Source organism: Pimephales promelas, chromosome 23, assembly GCF_988280905.1.
Source record: "Pimephales promelas chromosome 23, fPimPro1.hap1.1, whole genome shotgun sequence".
Classification (NCBI taxonomy): Eukaryota; Metazoa; Chordata; class Actinopteri; order Cypriniformes; family Leuciscidae; genus Pimephales; species Pimephales promelas.
The window spans coordinates 29,196,588-29,212,500 of record NC_142791.1 but is presented as its reverse complement, the minus strand read 5'-3'; the positions used below and the strand labels follow the sequence as shown (position 1 = coordinate 29,212,500).

Here is a 15,913-nt window from a genome sequence, read left to right as displayed (position 1 = left end):
TAATTATTTTGTGTGTATAAATACTCTCATATGTGTGTGTGTGTGTGTGTGTGTGTGTATATTTAAGAAATATTTGCATGTATATACTGTATATATTTAATATTATCATATACATAAATAATGTAGTGAGATGTGTCGTTATTGCCGGAGTCTCTGAGGCGCGTGTGACTCCGCCCTCTTCTGAATGGAGGCGGAGCTGAAGCTCATTTGCATTTAAAGGGACACACACACAAAAAAGTCAAAATGGGGCAAATTTGACAATCTATAATAAATGATCTGGTATTTTGAGCTATTTGATCACCACTTATCGTTGCACAGCCCTCACACACACACACACACACACACCTGCAGCTGCCAGGCCACAGCTGATGTTGGGCGGCTCCAGTGGTGGGCAGGCGACGGCACTGGTGTGTGTGCTGGTCTTCAGGCAGCGCAGGAACGGTGTGCTGCTCCCACTCAGGTAGTCTGAAGACTTACACTCGGACACAGAGCAGTCGGACAGCAGCGTCACACACAGCCCTCGGGCCTGAACACAGCCCAGCACCTGCACACAGAGTGTGTGTGTGTTTGGAGAAGGCGATGTCACCTCTAGTCATAGTCTATTTATTTATATATTCATGTGGTTGTGACTATTGTTGATGTGTGTATTGTCGATGTGTGTATTGTTGATGTGTGTATTGTTGATGTGTGTATTGTCGATGTGTGTATTGTCGATGTGTGTATTGTCGATGTGTGTATTGTCGAGTGAAACATAACAGGCTCTTTGTGAATATTTGGATGCTGTGTTGTGTTAATCAGTATTGGTCATTCCAAATAAATAATTGTGTGTGTGTGTGTGTGTGTGTGTGTGTTAGAGCTTCACCTTCTCCGTCCACTGGAACAGCTGATCTTCAGCAACGTAACAGGAGCACTGGCATATCAGCACCTGCACACACACACACACACATTACAGGGTTCGTTTGCATTGTTTTTCAAGATTATGTATAATGACAACTGCAACAATTGTGAAGTTTAAATTATATTGCATATATAATTAATTATATCTCTATAATTATCGTATTCTAAAATAATTAATGAAATACAATTTAATCATTTTTTTAAGTAATTTTCACAGCATTAAAGTAGGGCTGTCCTGTCTAACGGTTTTCATAGTCAAAATAGGGAGGGGGCGGGGCTTTAACTATTTAACATATAGAAGAAAATGTAGAAACACATTTGGGCCACACTGCAGACAGGATTTGCATTTCACATGGAAATCAAAACACATCAGCTAAATTGCCTGTGCGACGCACCGAACAATAAACAATTCATTTAAAGAATGAAATTACGACAGAATATATCTTTCTAATAAATAAAAATACAAAATGAAATCAAAATGAAAAGTCTGAATCAAGTCAGAAGATGCAGAACAAATGTGTGCAAAGTGCCTAAAGTGCAGGGGAACAAACATTCAAAACACACGCCACAATCGTTAATTTAGATAACCCTGAGTGATCAATAAATAAAGTAAAATTAAAGAAATTATTAAAATAACAAAACTATCACCAGAATTGTCAACTTTGTCTTTGTAACTGCAGAAACAACAATACACACTAAACTGGAGCGGCGGTTTAACTAAAATCACTTGATCCTGATCGAGACCGAATCCAGACTTTCACTCTCTCTCTCTCTGTGTGTGTGTGTGTGTGTGTGTGTGTGTGTGTGTGTGTGTGTCTCTGCACGCGTCTGTTTCAGTCTTTTCAAATAGATAAAACGCGCTGATTGACTTCTGGGTTCTTCTGCTTATCTGCCCATACAGTATAGGCCACTGTTTTCATACAAATACCACAGAAACCATAAAGTTATGCCATGATAGTGAGGTGCTGAGTTATAGGCTATGCCTGGTTTTATCTGTGGTTATCATCATCTAAATGCATGACACTGGATGACCAATGGTTAATTTTAATACAACTCAGTCAGATATTACATTTTACCAAATAAAAATGTGGTCGTTACATTAAAAAAAAGAAAGAAAAAAACAACAACAGATTTTACTGTTTTTTGTTAATGAACATAAATTTAACATTAGCGTAGTATTAGCTTGAGTTAGGATGCAGATTACTGTAAACTCACTGTCAAATATGCATTTTGAGACAAAACATGTAATTTGAATATTGCAGCCTGCACTGCAAACTGTGCTGAAGAAATATTTTTCTATTCATATATTTATTTTAAGGAAAAATGAAAAATGTTTGAATGTTCTACCTCATATTTGTGAAATGTTCACCTGTTTGGCAAGTGTTTGTCATGATATGTTCTGACAATAAAGAGTAGTTTAAAACACAATTAACACTCTGGTTTATACAACTTTCACTTAGGAGCAAAAATCTGCCTTTAAACTTGACATATATCGTGATAATTATCGATATCGACTGATATAAAAAAAATATCGTGATAATTTTTTTTGGCCACATCACCCAGCCCTAATCTGTGGTCACGGGGTGTTAGGCGTTTATTCACGCACGTTAAAAATATTCATTAGAAGCTTCTTTCTTTGTACATTTGTACTTACCGCATTAGGCTCCTATATTAACGTATTGACAGAAGAGCACCTCATATAACCTGCGAAGATTCGACCGTGAGATTGGGAGACGAATCAGGCTCCTCCTATTGGTGCATCGAATCTTCGACTATTCGGGGCCACCCCTCCATTAAAGCTGCGGTCGGCAAGTCTGGCAGATTGAGTGGACTTATAACTCTCATGCCCCTCCCCCACTATCAACGAACACCCTCCCACAGAGTTCGTTATCTGTGAACGCGACCGTCTCATCAGCATCCATCAACACCATGGATTGTAAGGTATGCTGGCCTGGCTAATCTACCAGTATATTGCAATTGCTAACGTGATTTATACTCTAAATGAGCTAACTTGGTTTGTTAGTGTTCTGCCATCACTCTTCCTCACTGCGCGAACTTCAGGCGTGTGCGTGTGATAGTAACGTGATAGTGACTGCACCCGATGATACGGGAGCGCAGGAGTTTTCCAAAACAAATAACACACTCCAGATGGAGTTAGAAGCTCGGGTTTTTTCCTAAAACCAGTTTATTTATGTTGTTCTGTCGGATTATAGTGTCGATTTCACTGAATATGATCAAAAAACTGTTGCCGACGGCAGCTTTAAAGTAAATCATATGGGCCTATATCCATCATTAATTTTACTATATTATAGGATTCTAAGTAAAAATAGGCAAGTTGTAATTTGAATTCTTCATAAGCATCTGTTCATAGATTAAATGTAAATGCAAGTGACATGAAAGTGATCTCACCTGCTTCTGCTGGTACAGGACACATGACTGCTCTCCGTCAGTTCGGCTCCGCTCGTTCCACAGGGAGACCCGGGCCACGGCCTGCCAGCCGCCAGAGCTCAACACGTACGCCGAGACGAAGCCTGAGAGAACAGGAGAACATGAGAACAGGGGAACTGGAGAACAAGCTCAGGTTCTGCAAGATCTCTAGAGCGAAGCGTGATGTTTCTCACCAGTGGCGTTTGGACCCACAGCGATGATTAGATCCGAACACGACAGGGACCCACTGTCTGTGTGTGAGATCCAGTGCACATCCACACGCCTGACACACACACACACACACACACACACACACACATTACTTTCATTATCAACCGCAGCTCACATGAAGCCCATTCCAATCCCGCCACAAAATTATGCTTATGACATGCTAAATCATAATTATGAAATAAAGTGTCAAAATTATGACAGACATATTATGAGAAAAAAGTTCATTTACATTCATGCATTAGGCAGACACTTTAATCCAAAGCAACTTACACTGCATTTAAAGGCACACATTTACATTTTTATCAGCTCTTGCTTTCCCTGGGAATCGAACCCATTACCTTGGCGTTGCACCAATGTTGAGCTACAGGAAAGCCAGTAATGAAATAATAATTTAAAAGTCTGCTGTCTATAATTAGGTTACCTTCATAATTATGAACCATTTGTAAATCATTCATAATTATGACATTAAAAGTAGAAATTGGCAAAATGAAGACAGAATGTGTAAATTGTGACATTAAAAGTTGTTGTTATGAGTTGTTTAGCTATTTAGCTCGTAATTATGACACTAAATTAGAAATTGAAATACTAAGAGACATAAAAAGTTGTAATTATGAGTCATATAATTTCAATTTGTCATAATTGAAACTTTTTAATGTCATATGACTTGTATGCCAATTTGGACTTTTTTTCATAATTAAAGGTGCCATCTGTAAAAATTGAGGTTAAAATATCCCAAAAATGAGCTACACGCATCAAAAGATTGAGAAGAAATAAGGTTGATGATGTCATTAAAAAACTGACACGTTATAGTGCTGCCGAGATATTAATCTGAATTAGCATGCTAAATTACTAGCCCCGGCCCGGCAGGTGTCGTAATACCAGTTTCGACCATGGGAGGCGGTATGCGGGCGGGCAACGTTACCACCAGCCAAACTGCAGTACACGAGTGAGTCGCGCTCGCGCCAGCTTGTGTGTACTTGAACCTGACGTCAGTCGTGTGGAAAATACAGCCCACTACTACATTTCAGTTCAGGGAAGAGTTAAAAAACAATAATTGGTCGATATTATGCATGAGGAATACATTTTGGTAAGTTGTAGCATACTGTATCTTTTAACAGTGTTCGTGTTCTTTTACCATTAGCTAGTAGAGATGATCGGTTCACGTGTGCTAGGGATCTGTCGTGTAAAGCGCCAATACTGTATTTATTGTTTGAATTGCATAATAAAATGAACAGAATCTGAGAGCTGAGATCGGTCTCCGTGTCCTTTTCTGTGCATGACAAAATTGATGTGTGGCGTGAGAGTGTGTGAAAAGTGTTGTGAGAGTTGGCAGCTCTGAAAGACGCTAGCTTGGTCCACATCAGGGAATGCTGTCTGTCAAATTAATTCAAACTAATGATAAAAAATGTAATATGAACAAATCGAATATCATAAAACTAGAAATAATAGCCTGGGCTTTAATTTTCCCATATCGTCGAAATGCACCGACTTGTCTATGAGACGGCCCTTATAATTTAGTATTGAGATGTTGTTCATTAAGTCTCTAATCTCTGAAAATCTCCAAATGCTCCACGTGAAACTGCGGTCTTCCAACCTTTTACTATCGTGTCAATTGATTTGATTAATATGCACGAGGGAGACAGAGCAACACAGCACTCGCCCATATTGTTTGAAGACATGAGAGAGCGCGTGGCCGTGGAGGTATTTCTGGAGGTATACTGCCCCCATCTGGTATGGAACATGTTGTATGATTTGATTTTAAATCCCAGAGGGCACCTTTAAGTTATAATCAATCATATAGAAAAACCCACATTAAGATATTTAACATGCTGCTTTGAAACTGTGTGTGTGTGTGTGTGTGTGTGTGTGTGTGTGTGTGTGTGTGTGTGTGTGTGTGTGTATTGATTAATCTGTGACGTGATCAGTGATCCATATTAAAACTTAAAATTGCTTTATGGCATCACTTTAAGTAATACAATATTGCCAAAGCTGGGAATACACGTACATAAAATAATACTAAAAACACCAAAGCAACTAAACATATTGACAGAATACAGCTTGACAGAAACACACGCGGCTGAAGTGAAACCGAAAGGATAGTTTTGATTTAGTCTCATAAAGCCGATGAAATAAGGCTTTAAATCAAATGTCCCGCATGGACACAGTTTATTGCATTATGAATAAATATAATTAATGGTTTTACCTCTTCTCCTCGATTTCCCGTAGGATCTGTTCATCTTCCTCGTTTTCCCTCGTCATATCATCATACTCATCCTCCTCGACAGCTCTTGAGTACACCGACAACACCTCGCCGAAGAAAGTCGCCATAATAGAAGATTATTGAGATTAATAACAATGCGAGTCAAACCCGCTGTGTAACGATCGATGCTCCGCTACTAGCCCGACATACACCGGAAGTAGAACGGCAAGAGACTTTTATGTTGTTTTCAGTTATTTTTATGATTGGACAGTTTTTTTAATGCAAAAAACAAAACAAAATGTCGAATACAATTTAACAACAATATCAACATAATACCCCAAAAAATGCTATTGTAAGAAAATTCAGAAATAAGAAAAAGAACATGAGGGAATAAAATTAATTTATAGACATCAACAAGAGTATACAATGAAAGGTTTTGTAAATTGAAGTCGTTCTACTTGGTTTCTTATTAAAACTTTTTAAAGTCTTGTTTTTCTTGTTGGTGAATTAATATGAGCTGTGATACAATTATATATAAAAATCATAATAATACATTATCAATAAATATGTTAGTATCCGTTAGACGGGCTCTGGTATTATTAAAACTAAGATCACAATCAGAATCTCACTGTCATTGTCTCATCATCAAACACAGACGTTTGTGTGACAGGTTTGTTTTTATTACAATTCTTGCGCCAACTGTCAGAATGCAAAGCAAATGTATTCAAATCTTTATTATAACCTTTTTTATTTAAAATACTGTTTACCCAATCTCCGATCTGAGATCAGTAGTTCATTACATTCGGAACATCAGAGCTGATCTGAGACCAATAGAGTGTGTTCGGTACACTAGTGCTGATCTGAGACCAGTAGAGTGTGTTCGGTACACTAGTGCTGATCTGAGACCAGTAGAGTGTGTTCGGTACACTAGTGCTGATCTGAGACCAGTAGAGTGTGTTCGGTACACTAGTGCTGATCTGAGACCAGTAAAGTGTGTTCGGAACATCAGAGCTGATCTGAGGCCAGTAGAGTGTGTTCGGTACACTATAGTGCTGATCTGAGACCAGTAGAGTGTGTTCGGTACACCAGTGCTGATCTGAGACCAGTAGAGTGTGTTCGGAACATCAGAGCTGATCTGAGGCCAGTAGAGTGTGTTCGGTACACTATAGTGCTGATCTGAGACCAGTAGAGTGTGTTCGGTACACTAGTGCTGCTGATCTGAGACCAGTAGAGTGTGTTCGGTACACTAGTGCTGATCTGAGACCAGTAGAGTGTGTTCGGAACATCAGAGCTGATCTGAGACCAGTAGAGTGTGTTCGGTACACTAGTGCTGATCTGAGACCAGTAGAGTGTGTTCGGAACATCAGAGCTGATCTGAGGCCAGTAGAGTGTGTTCGGTACACTATAGTGCTGATCTGAGACCAGTAGAGTGTGTTCGGTACACTAGTGCTGCTGATCTGAGACCAGTAGAGTGTGTTCGGTACACTAGTGCTGATCTGAGACCAGTAGAGTGTGTTCGGTACACTAGTGCTGATCTGAGACCAGTAGAGTGTGTTCGGTACACTAGTGCTGATCTGAGACCAGTAGAGTGTGTTCGGAACATCAGAGCTGATCTGAGACCAGTAGATTGTGTTCGGTACACTAGCGCTGATCTGAGACCAGTAGCGTGTATTCGGTACACTAGTGCTGATCTGAGGCCAGTAGAGTGTGTTCGGAACATCAGAGCTGATCTGAGGCCAGTAGAGTGTGTTCGGTACACTATAGTGCTGATCTGAGACCAGTAGAGTGTGTTCGGTACACTAGTGCTGATCTGAGACCAGTAGAGTGTGTTCGGTACACTAGTGCTGATCTGAGACCAGTAGAGTGTGTTCGGTACACTATAGTGCTGATCTGAGACCAGTAGAGTGTGTTCGGTACACTATAGTGCTGATCTGAGACCAGTAGAGTGTGTTCGGTACACTAGTGCTGATCTGAGACCAGTAGAGTGTATTCGGTACACTAGTGCTGATCTGAGGCCAGTAGAGTGTGTTCGGAACATCAGAGCTGATCTGAGGCCAGTAGAGTGTGTTCGGTACACTAGTGCTGATCTGAGACCAGTAGAGTGTGTTCGGTACACTAGTGCTGATCTGAGGCCAGTAGAGTGTGTTCGGAACATCAGAGCTGATCTGAGGCCAGTAGAGTGTGTTCGGTACACTATAGTGCTGATCTGAGACCAGTAGAGTGTGTTCGGTACACTAGTGCTGATCTGAGACCAGTAGAGTGTGTTCGGTACACTATAGTGCTGATCTGAGACCAGTAGAGTGTGTTCGGTACACTAGTGCTGATCTGAGACCAGTAGAGTGTGTTCGGTACACTAGTGCTGATCTGAGGCCAGTAGAGTGTGTTCGGAACATCAGAGCTGATCTGAGGCCAGTAGAGTGTGTTCGGTACACTATAGTGCTGATCTGAGACCAGTAGAGTGTGTTCGGTACACTAGTGCTGATCTGAGACCAGTAGTGTGTTCGGTACACTAGTGCTGATCTGAGACCAGTAGAGTGTACTGTTCGCTACTACATTAGTGCTGATCTGAGACCAGTAGAAGTGTGTTCGCTACTACATTAGTGCTGATCTGAGACCAGTAGAGTGTGTACTGTTCGCTACTACACCAGTGCTGATCTGAGACCAGTAGTGTGTTCGGTACACTAGTGCTGATCTGAGACCAGTAGAGTGTACTGTTCGCTACTACATTAGTGCTGATCTGAGACCAGTAGAAGTGTGTTCGCTACTACATTAGTGCTGATCTGAGACCAGTAGAGTGTGTACTGTTCGCTACTACACCAGTGCTGATCTGAGACCAGTAGAGTGTGTACTGTTCGCTACTACACCAGTGCTGATCTGAGACCAGTAGTGTGTTCGGTACACTAGTGCTGATCTGAGACCAGTAGAGTGTACTGTTCGCTACTACATTAGTGCTGATCTGAGACCAGTAGAAGTGTGTTCGCTACTACATTAGTGCTGATCTGAGACCAGTAGAGTGTGTACTGTTCGCTACTACACCAGTGCTGATCTGAGACCAGTAGATTGTGTTCGGTACACTAGCGCTGATCTGAGACCAGTAGAGTGTATTCGGTACACTAGTGCTGATCTGAGGCCAGTAGAGTGTGTTCGGAACATCAGAGCTGATCTGAGGCCAGTAGAGTGTGTTCGGTACACTAGTGCTGATCTGAGACCAGAGTGTGTTCGGTACACTAGTGCTGATCTGAGACCAGTAGAGTGTGTTCGGTACACTAGTGCTGATCTGAGACCAGAGTGTGTTCGGTACACTAGTGCTGATCTGAGACCAGTAGAGTGTGTTCGGTACACTAGTGCTGATCTGAGGCCAGTAGAGTGTGTTCGGTACACTAGTGCTGATCTGAGACCTATAGAGTGTGGTTGCCACACCGTGCTGATGTCACCGAGTCTGATCTGAGATCAGCGGGAAACTCCGTCGGTCTGATGCTGTAAACAAACACTGAGGCTCTGTTTACTCGGGCGACATCTATGAAATCTAAAGTATGGAAATAAGGCTCCCGATTTCCACACACAGTTATGTTTCCTTGTGTGTGTTTGTGGTGTTTATTATCGCGGGTAAGTTCTGTTTGATTTCTCTGAGGCGTTTTGACGTCATACGTGAGCGTTAGTGCAGCTCCGTGCTAACATGCTAGTTTCAGTTAACATTAATAATTATCTGGTGATTTTATATGAAATCACATGAAGTGAGTCTATAAAGAACATCTATTGTTTGTGTTAATGTAATGTTCTGAAGCAGCTCGTTTGAATACATCCAGTGTGTGTGTGTGTTGAAAGTGTTTCTCAGATCAGGAAGTTTAGCTCGTATTGTTCTGTTAGCACGTTAGCCTCCCTTACATTATATCATATCACATCCTATTATTTACTCACGAAAACGTTCTTTTGATTAATAACTCACATAATTTATTCACGTACTATTGTATTTTTTAATGTTTTAGGTTTAATTAACGTTAGATCAAACCCGAATTATCAGCTTGATTAATAAACCAGGAGACAATAAAGACTCAAATCTAAATTAATTATTTTATTTCGTGTATTTTAATGAGCATCTGGTGTAATCTTTAAATAACACAATTTACATGGTCTGTTTTTATACTGCGTCTAAATTGTACTAAAATATACCATGGTATTGTTTGAAGAGGTCACGCCTGTATCTTTTACTGTCTATGGTATTGATGTAGCATGTAGACAATGACGCCAATTTTAAGCTTAAATTCTATTAATTTGGTTTTATTTCAAGTACAATACACGTCCACCTTTTTCAAGGAAAAAATAAATTGCACATTCGTTCATTTGTAGTGTACTCATAACATTATAATAACTTTGTAATTACATAATTATGTTCCTACTTCAATTCGTTATTTGAAATCTAAACATTTACCCTCTGGTACTCTTTGTGTGGTGGTCAAAAGTAACCGAATTATTATTTTATTTTTATTTCAATCAAAGTAATCTACTATATTTTAGTTTTACAATGTTTTTTTAATTTAATACTTAGTATTTTTAGGGGATTGTTTGTGTGTGCTCCTGTAAGATGTGTTGATGTGTGTTTCAGGCGTGCCGGCGATAGACGTGTTCACTCCCGCCGAGGTGTTCGTGGAGAACGGGACCACGGCGACTCTGAGCTGCAGCTTCAAGTCGAAGGAGGTGGTGGGCAGTGCGGCTTCGGTGACGTGGTACTTCCTGCCGGAGGGGGACACGGGACAGCCCACCTCGGTGAGTCGTACTCTGCCGTATCATGTGACCCTGGACCACTAAACCAGTCGCACGGGTATATTTGTGGCAAAAGCCAACAATGCACAGTATCAGGGGTGGGAATTTTTCCAAAATATTGTATTCGAATATTCGGGTTGATGAAAATATTCTGTAAATTTCCTACCGTGAAATACATTTTTTATTATGTATGGACAATGTAGAAACGTTAAAGGCGATTTTCGACTGGTTTTGTGGTTCAGGGCCACATATGTTTGTCTAATGATGTCAGGCATCACGTGATCATCATGGATGTGTTGGTCCTGCACAGATCTTCTATCACGCCGGTGGGAGGCCGTTTCCGGGCTCGCTCCCGCAGTTTAAGTCCCGTGTGGAATGGGCCGGAGACATGAACAAGAAGGACGCGTCGATCCGCGTGATCCAGATGCAGTTCAAGGACAACGGCACCTTCAGCTGCGACGTGAAGAACCCGCCGGACATCACCGGGCAGATGTCCGTCACTAAAGTCAGAGTCGTCATGAGAGGTGAGCGCTCAGGAACACCTGTGGGCGGGGCTTGATGGTTGTGGTTTGCTATTGGCTGATCTCCTGTGAGTGACAGGTGGCCCCGCCCACATCATCAGAGAAGAGATGATGATTGATGATGAAGATGAACTGATTCTCAGTAATGATGTACACAATCATAAACAGCGGTGTGTGTGTGTGTGTGTGTTCAGAGGCTCTTCCTCACACCAGCGCTGCGGTGATCGTGGGCGGTGTGATCGGGGCCGTGATCGGCATCATCATCATCTCTGTGGTCACGTACCTCATCATCCGCCGGCAGGAGCCCACTCACGACTACGAAGGGTATGTGGCGTCCTCACACACTCTGGGGTCATAGGTCATGTGGGTTAACCGTGTGTGTGCATGGAGCATGACGTCAGGACTGAGAGGTTTTGACACTAAACCAGATTCTAGTCAAACGGTGTGTGTCGAGTTAACCCATCAGGTGACCCTCACTAACCTCTCGACTCGTAGTTCACACACACATCTCTCGTGACCAGCTGATCACATGAGGGCGGGAAAACATCAGTTAACATCAGTCTACAGCGCTGCGTAATCTTAATCAAGGTCCATTTCCGTTTACTAATACATTATTGAATTATCGTTATTCTGTTGATATGACACAATGAACCTCAGCTAACGTGAGCTAACAATCAACAGATGAAATGTATTAACTAATGTTGACAAAGATGAATAAATACCATAACAGACGCATCACTCCCTGCCAGTTAAAGTCCCCCTGTGGTGTAAATCCAGCGTTTGCTGTTGTTCGTGTGTGTGTGTGTGTGTGTGTGTGTGGTGTTATTAGCACGCTTTAACACACACCAGCGGATCTCTGAGTGAGTGAGTGAGTGAGTGGAGGCGGGGCTCATTTGCATATTAATTGCACCGTGCATACTAAACGAGGCAAGGGTGTCGAGTTACATTCAAGATATTTTGTAATGGCATGAAAAAATTAGTTTTGAGGGAGGAAGAGTTTTAAACGATTGACCACAGGGGGGCTTTAATGATCAACTGATGTTAACTAATGGGGCCGCACCGTAACGCGTCATGTGACATCGTCCCTTCAAAGTCTCTTTAATGTGAAAAAATGTAGTCGTATGTGGTGCTGTTTTGAATCTATAATGATTTGAATAGGCTGATTTTATTATGGAAATAAGAATCTAATGAGTCACGATGGAGAATACTGTGGTTAAATGTGATCGTTTACATGCACTCCATGATCGCCGCTTCGGTCCGACAACGTGATTCGGCTGGACCTCAGTGACATTTTCTCAATTTGATTAAAAAATATTCACATTTGTTTTCATCTTAAACACGCATACGTTTATGTCTTTGAAAGACTGATTGGCTTATACATCAGCTTTTATGTTTCAGACAAAAGCTATTAAATCACGGCTCTCTGGAATCCTTTCTTCTGATTGGTCTATATTTCGACTGTATTCACATGAATCAGAGGCGTTCAGCAGTGTAATGTGCTGCTGTGTTCATCTTGTCTCCAGGACGCTGTGCACGATGGTGGATTATATGATAATTAAAGGTAACGGTTTAATCTCAGATCATGTATCTTGTATTTCTGTGGGTAATGAGTGTTTTTTGTTCAGTCGTGTCGACTAAAAGCCGCCGGCTTGCTGCTGTGTCTGTACTGAGCTAATGACATGTTCCACAGAGATCAGGATGATGGACATCCCATCATCCTGAGTATCCCTTACTGTACTCGGTGACATCAGCGCTAGGAATAAATGAAACGCTCGTTAAACGAATGCGAATCGGAGATTTTAGTGTGCATGTAAACACAACACCGAGTCTGAAGTGGGCTTCATCGGTGAGTGCATGGAAACACACATTATGAAGCACAAATAATGATGCAAACTTCAGTACATACGACAAAAATCAGGATTTGTGTGTGAAATACGAGACGTCACGTGTCTGCGTTATTCTGCGTGTGTGTGTGTCTCATTAACCCGTCTGCCGGTCATCCCTTCTGCGTGTGTGTGTGTGTGTGTGTGTGTGATCTGAACAGCTGGTGTTGTGGCGTTTGTATCATATTGCTTGTCATCTCATTTGTGTCTGCGTCCATCTCTCTGTGTGTGTGTGTGTGTGTGTGTGTGTGTGTGTGTGTAGCTGCACCTCGTTAGAGAGTGTGAGCTCACAGAACACTCGGGTGGGGAAGAAGGCGGAGTCGAGTAACGACAATTCACGCTGCTCCAGCCCCTCCGCCCCCGTACAGGTACGACCCACTCACTGCCAGTGTGTGTGTGTGTGTGTGTGTGTGTGAGAGAGAGAGAGAGAGAGAGAGAGTGTGTGAGACAGTGAGTGAGTGAGTGAGAGAGTGTGGCAGAGAGTGTGTGTGTGTGTGTGTGTGTGTGAGAGAGAGAGAGAGTGTGTGAGAGAGTGTGTGTGTGTGGGTGAGAGAGAGAGAGAGAGTGAGTGAGTGTGTGTTGAGTGAGTGAGTGAGTGAGAGAGTGTGGAAGAGTGTGTGTGTGTGTGTGTGTGTGTGTGTGTGTGTGGGTGAGAGAGAGAGTGAGTGAGTGAGTGTGTGTTGAGTGAGTGAGTGACAGAGTGAGAGTGTGTGTGTGTGTGTGTGTCGTCAGTGCTGATCCATTGTTTACATGCATAGCTTCCTCTCCTCCTCATGCATCTTGTGTGTGTGTGTGTGTGTGTGTGTGTGTGTGTGTGTTCAGCTGGACGGTGATTATATCGAGAGCTCGACTGATTAATCACACACTGATGTTTATTGGCCGATATTTGAAGTGTTTCAGCAGGACTTTTATTTTGACAGCACTGAGACGCTCTCGCCCGTGGACAGTGCATTAACTCAGTGTTGCTTTAATAATGCTTTAGGAAATATAGAAATGATCATTACATCTTTTAGAAGTGTTTTCCATTTATAGTTCATGTGACTAATGTAAGCGTATTGTAATGTTCCAGCATTATTTTTATAAGCAGTAATAATTCATTGTAGAGTGCAACAGTAATGTATTATTTTATTGATTTGTTTAATGTTTATAATAAAAATAGTAAAATATATAATACACACAAAAAATATAATTATAGATGTTTTTTGTTTTATTGTTGTTGCTGCAGTGTTTTCATAATAGATGAAACTGGTTCTGCTCTCTGGAATCCCCCATGAGCAGCAGTGTGTAGTGTGTATAATGATATTTCAACTCATGCGGTGTGTGTGTGTGTGTGTGTCAGGGGCCGGTGATCTACGCTCAGCTCGATCACTCCGGCAGCAAGAACTCCTCCATCCACAAGATGGAGCCGGTGGTGTACGCCGACATCAGGAAGAACTAGAGCTGGACTGATGATCCCTGACGAGACTCGCTCTTCTGTCTGTCTGTGTGTGTGTGTGTGTGTGTGTGTGTGTGTGTGTGTGTGATGGGTAGGTTTAGGGATCGTGTTTGTGTAGTGGAATAGAAATACAGTTTGGACCGTAAAAAAAACATTACGCCTATGGAGGTCCTCACAAGTATAGTTAAACAAATGTGTGTGTGTGTGTGTGTGTGTGTGTGTGTGTGTGAGTTTCTACAGTTAAATAACGCAGCTGAGAGGATGTCGATGCTGAATCTCACCACAAAACCAAACTGATCAGATTTTACATTGAGAAAATGCAGTTCTGTTACATTCCACACACACGTCCGTACAGTACGGCTTTACTTTATTATCCTACAAATGACTGTCATGCTGTGTTTATTCAAAACATATAAATCAACATAAACACTAACTCATCTTAAATAATGATCCATTCCAAACACTAATGAATAATGCTTTTTGCATAATGAATGACCCATGAGAGGTCTGGGGGACATGCGCTTATTTTACATTTGTTCAGTTATTTCTCATTTATGTTAAAGGTCAAGCTTCATCCTTTTCACCACAAAATCAGTCAAACAAAGAAATGATCATTTTCATAGAGAAAAAGGAGCCTTTCTTTAGGAACATATTTTTTTTTTTATGATATTAAAAATACTACAGTAAAAGTTTTATTTCTAAATGCCATGATGTAGAAATACTTGTATGCCATGTTTTGTAAATTTATTATTGATTTTATTTTTTTAATTTTTTGTGCATGCATCCAATCTCGCATTCCACCAGAGAATCAAACAAGCATCATATCATGTGTGTCGAGAAAAGATTTGTTTTTGTGACTGAATTACATGAAAATATTAGTGTAGTAGTTTTATTTTTTTATAAACTATGGTATGTTATTGTTGCAGTTTGTAATAATGTTTCCAAAGACTGATTAAGATGGTTTGGTTGTGTGGTGTGATTGACAGCTGCGTGTGCATGTGACGGACATCAGGGAGCATGATGGGTAATGGCCTCATAAACACTCCAGAAGCTGAGCATGTGTGAACGAACGGTTCTAGAGTTAGTGTAGAAATGCCTTCAGTGTTAGTTTAGTGTGTGTAAAGCATCTCAAACACTCCGCACTCATTCCACTTTTATGTCTTAAAACTCGTAAACTCCTTCCATGGACATTTGATGTGTCGTAACTTAAGTCTTGTTTTATTTGTGAAAGTTCTGACACTTTTGAACGCTTTTGAGTGTAACCAGGATCAGGACCATTCCTTTCGCTCCTGATGCTGGACTCGTTTTGTTGGATGTTTTTGCATAGATGATTATTTTTGTTATTGGAGATGAACATTCCTGCGCTCGCGGCGGCGCGCTCATGTGAACTGGAACACCGGGGGAGAGTGCCTTCGCCAACTAACTTTCTCACTTCCTGCTTTTATATGAAAACAGCTGTATCTGTTTAATTTTATACATGCATATATATATAAATATATCAAACTGAACGAAGATGTCTGGTGTGTGTGTTTCTGAAATAACGCGAGTACAACATTGC

At 41.3% G+C, this 15,913-nt stretch overlaps 2 protein-coding genes across 2 annotated transcripts in view; one reads left to right on the top strand and one right to left on the bottom strand.

Moving 5' to 3' along the window:
• psmg1 (proteasome (prosome, macropain) assembly chaperone 1) overlaps positions 1-5,988 on the bottom strand; it is a 6,507-nt gene extending 519 nt beyond the window's left edge. The window contains exons 1-5 of the mRNA XM_089126200.1: positions 5,759-5,988; positions 3,519-3,607; positions 3,307-3,428; positions 863-925; positions 346-544 (exon numbers count right to left, since the gene is read on the bottom strand). Coding sequence (XP_088982326.1) covers positions 346-544; positions 863-925; positions 3,307-3,428; positions 3,519-3,607; positions 5,759-5,883 — 598 coding nt within the window. The 5' untranslated portion in view covers positions 5,884-5,988. The remainder of the gene's footprint in view (positions 1-345; positions 545-862; positions 926-3,306; positions 3,429-3,518; positions 3,608-5,758) is intronic.
• A 3,198-nt stretch (positions 5,989-9,186) lies between these two features.
• Positions 9,187-14,484, top strand: mpzl1l (myelin protein zero-like 1 like). Its single transcript, XM_039670334.2, has 6 exons — positions 9,187-9,361; positions 10,359-10,519; positions 10,827-11,040; positions 11,232-11,361; positions 13,183-13,288; positions 14,260-14,484. The coding sequence occupies exons 1-6, from the start codon at positions 9,289-9,291 to the stop codon at positions 14,356-14,358; spliced, it is 783 nt and encodes a 260-aa protein (XP_039526268.2). The 5' UTR covers positions 9,187-9,288; the 3' UTR covers positions 14,359-14,484.
• The last annotated feature ends 1,429 nt before the right edge of the window (positions 14,485-15,913 follow it).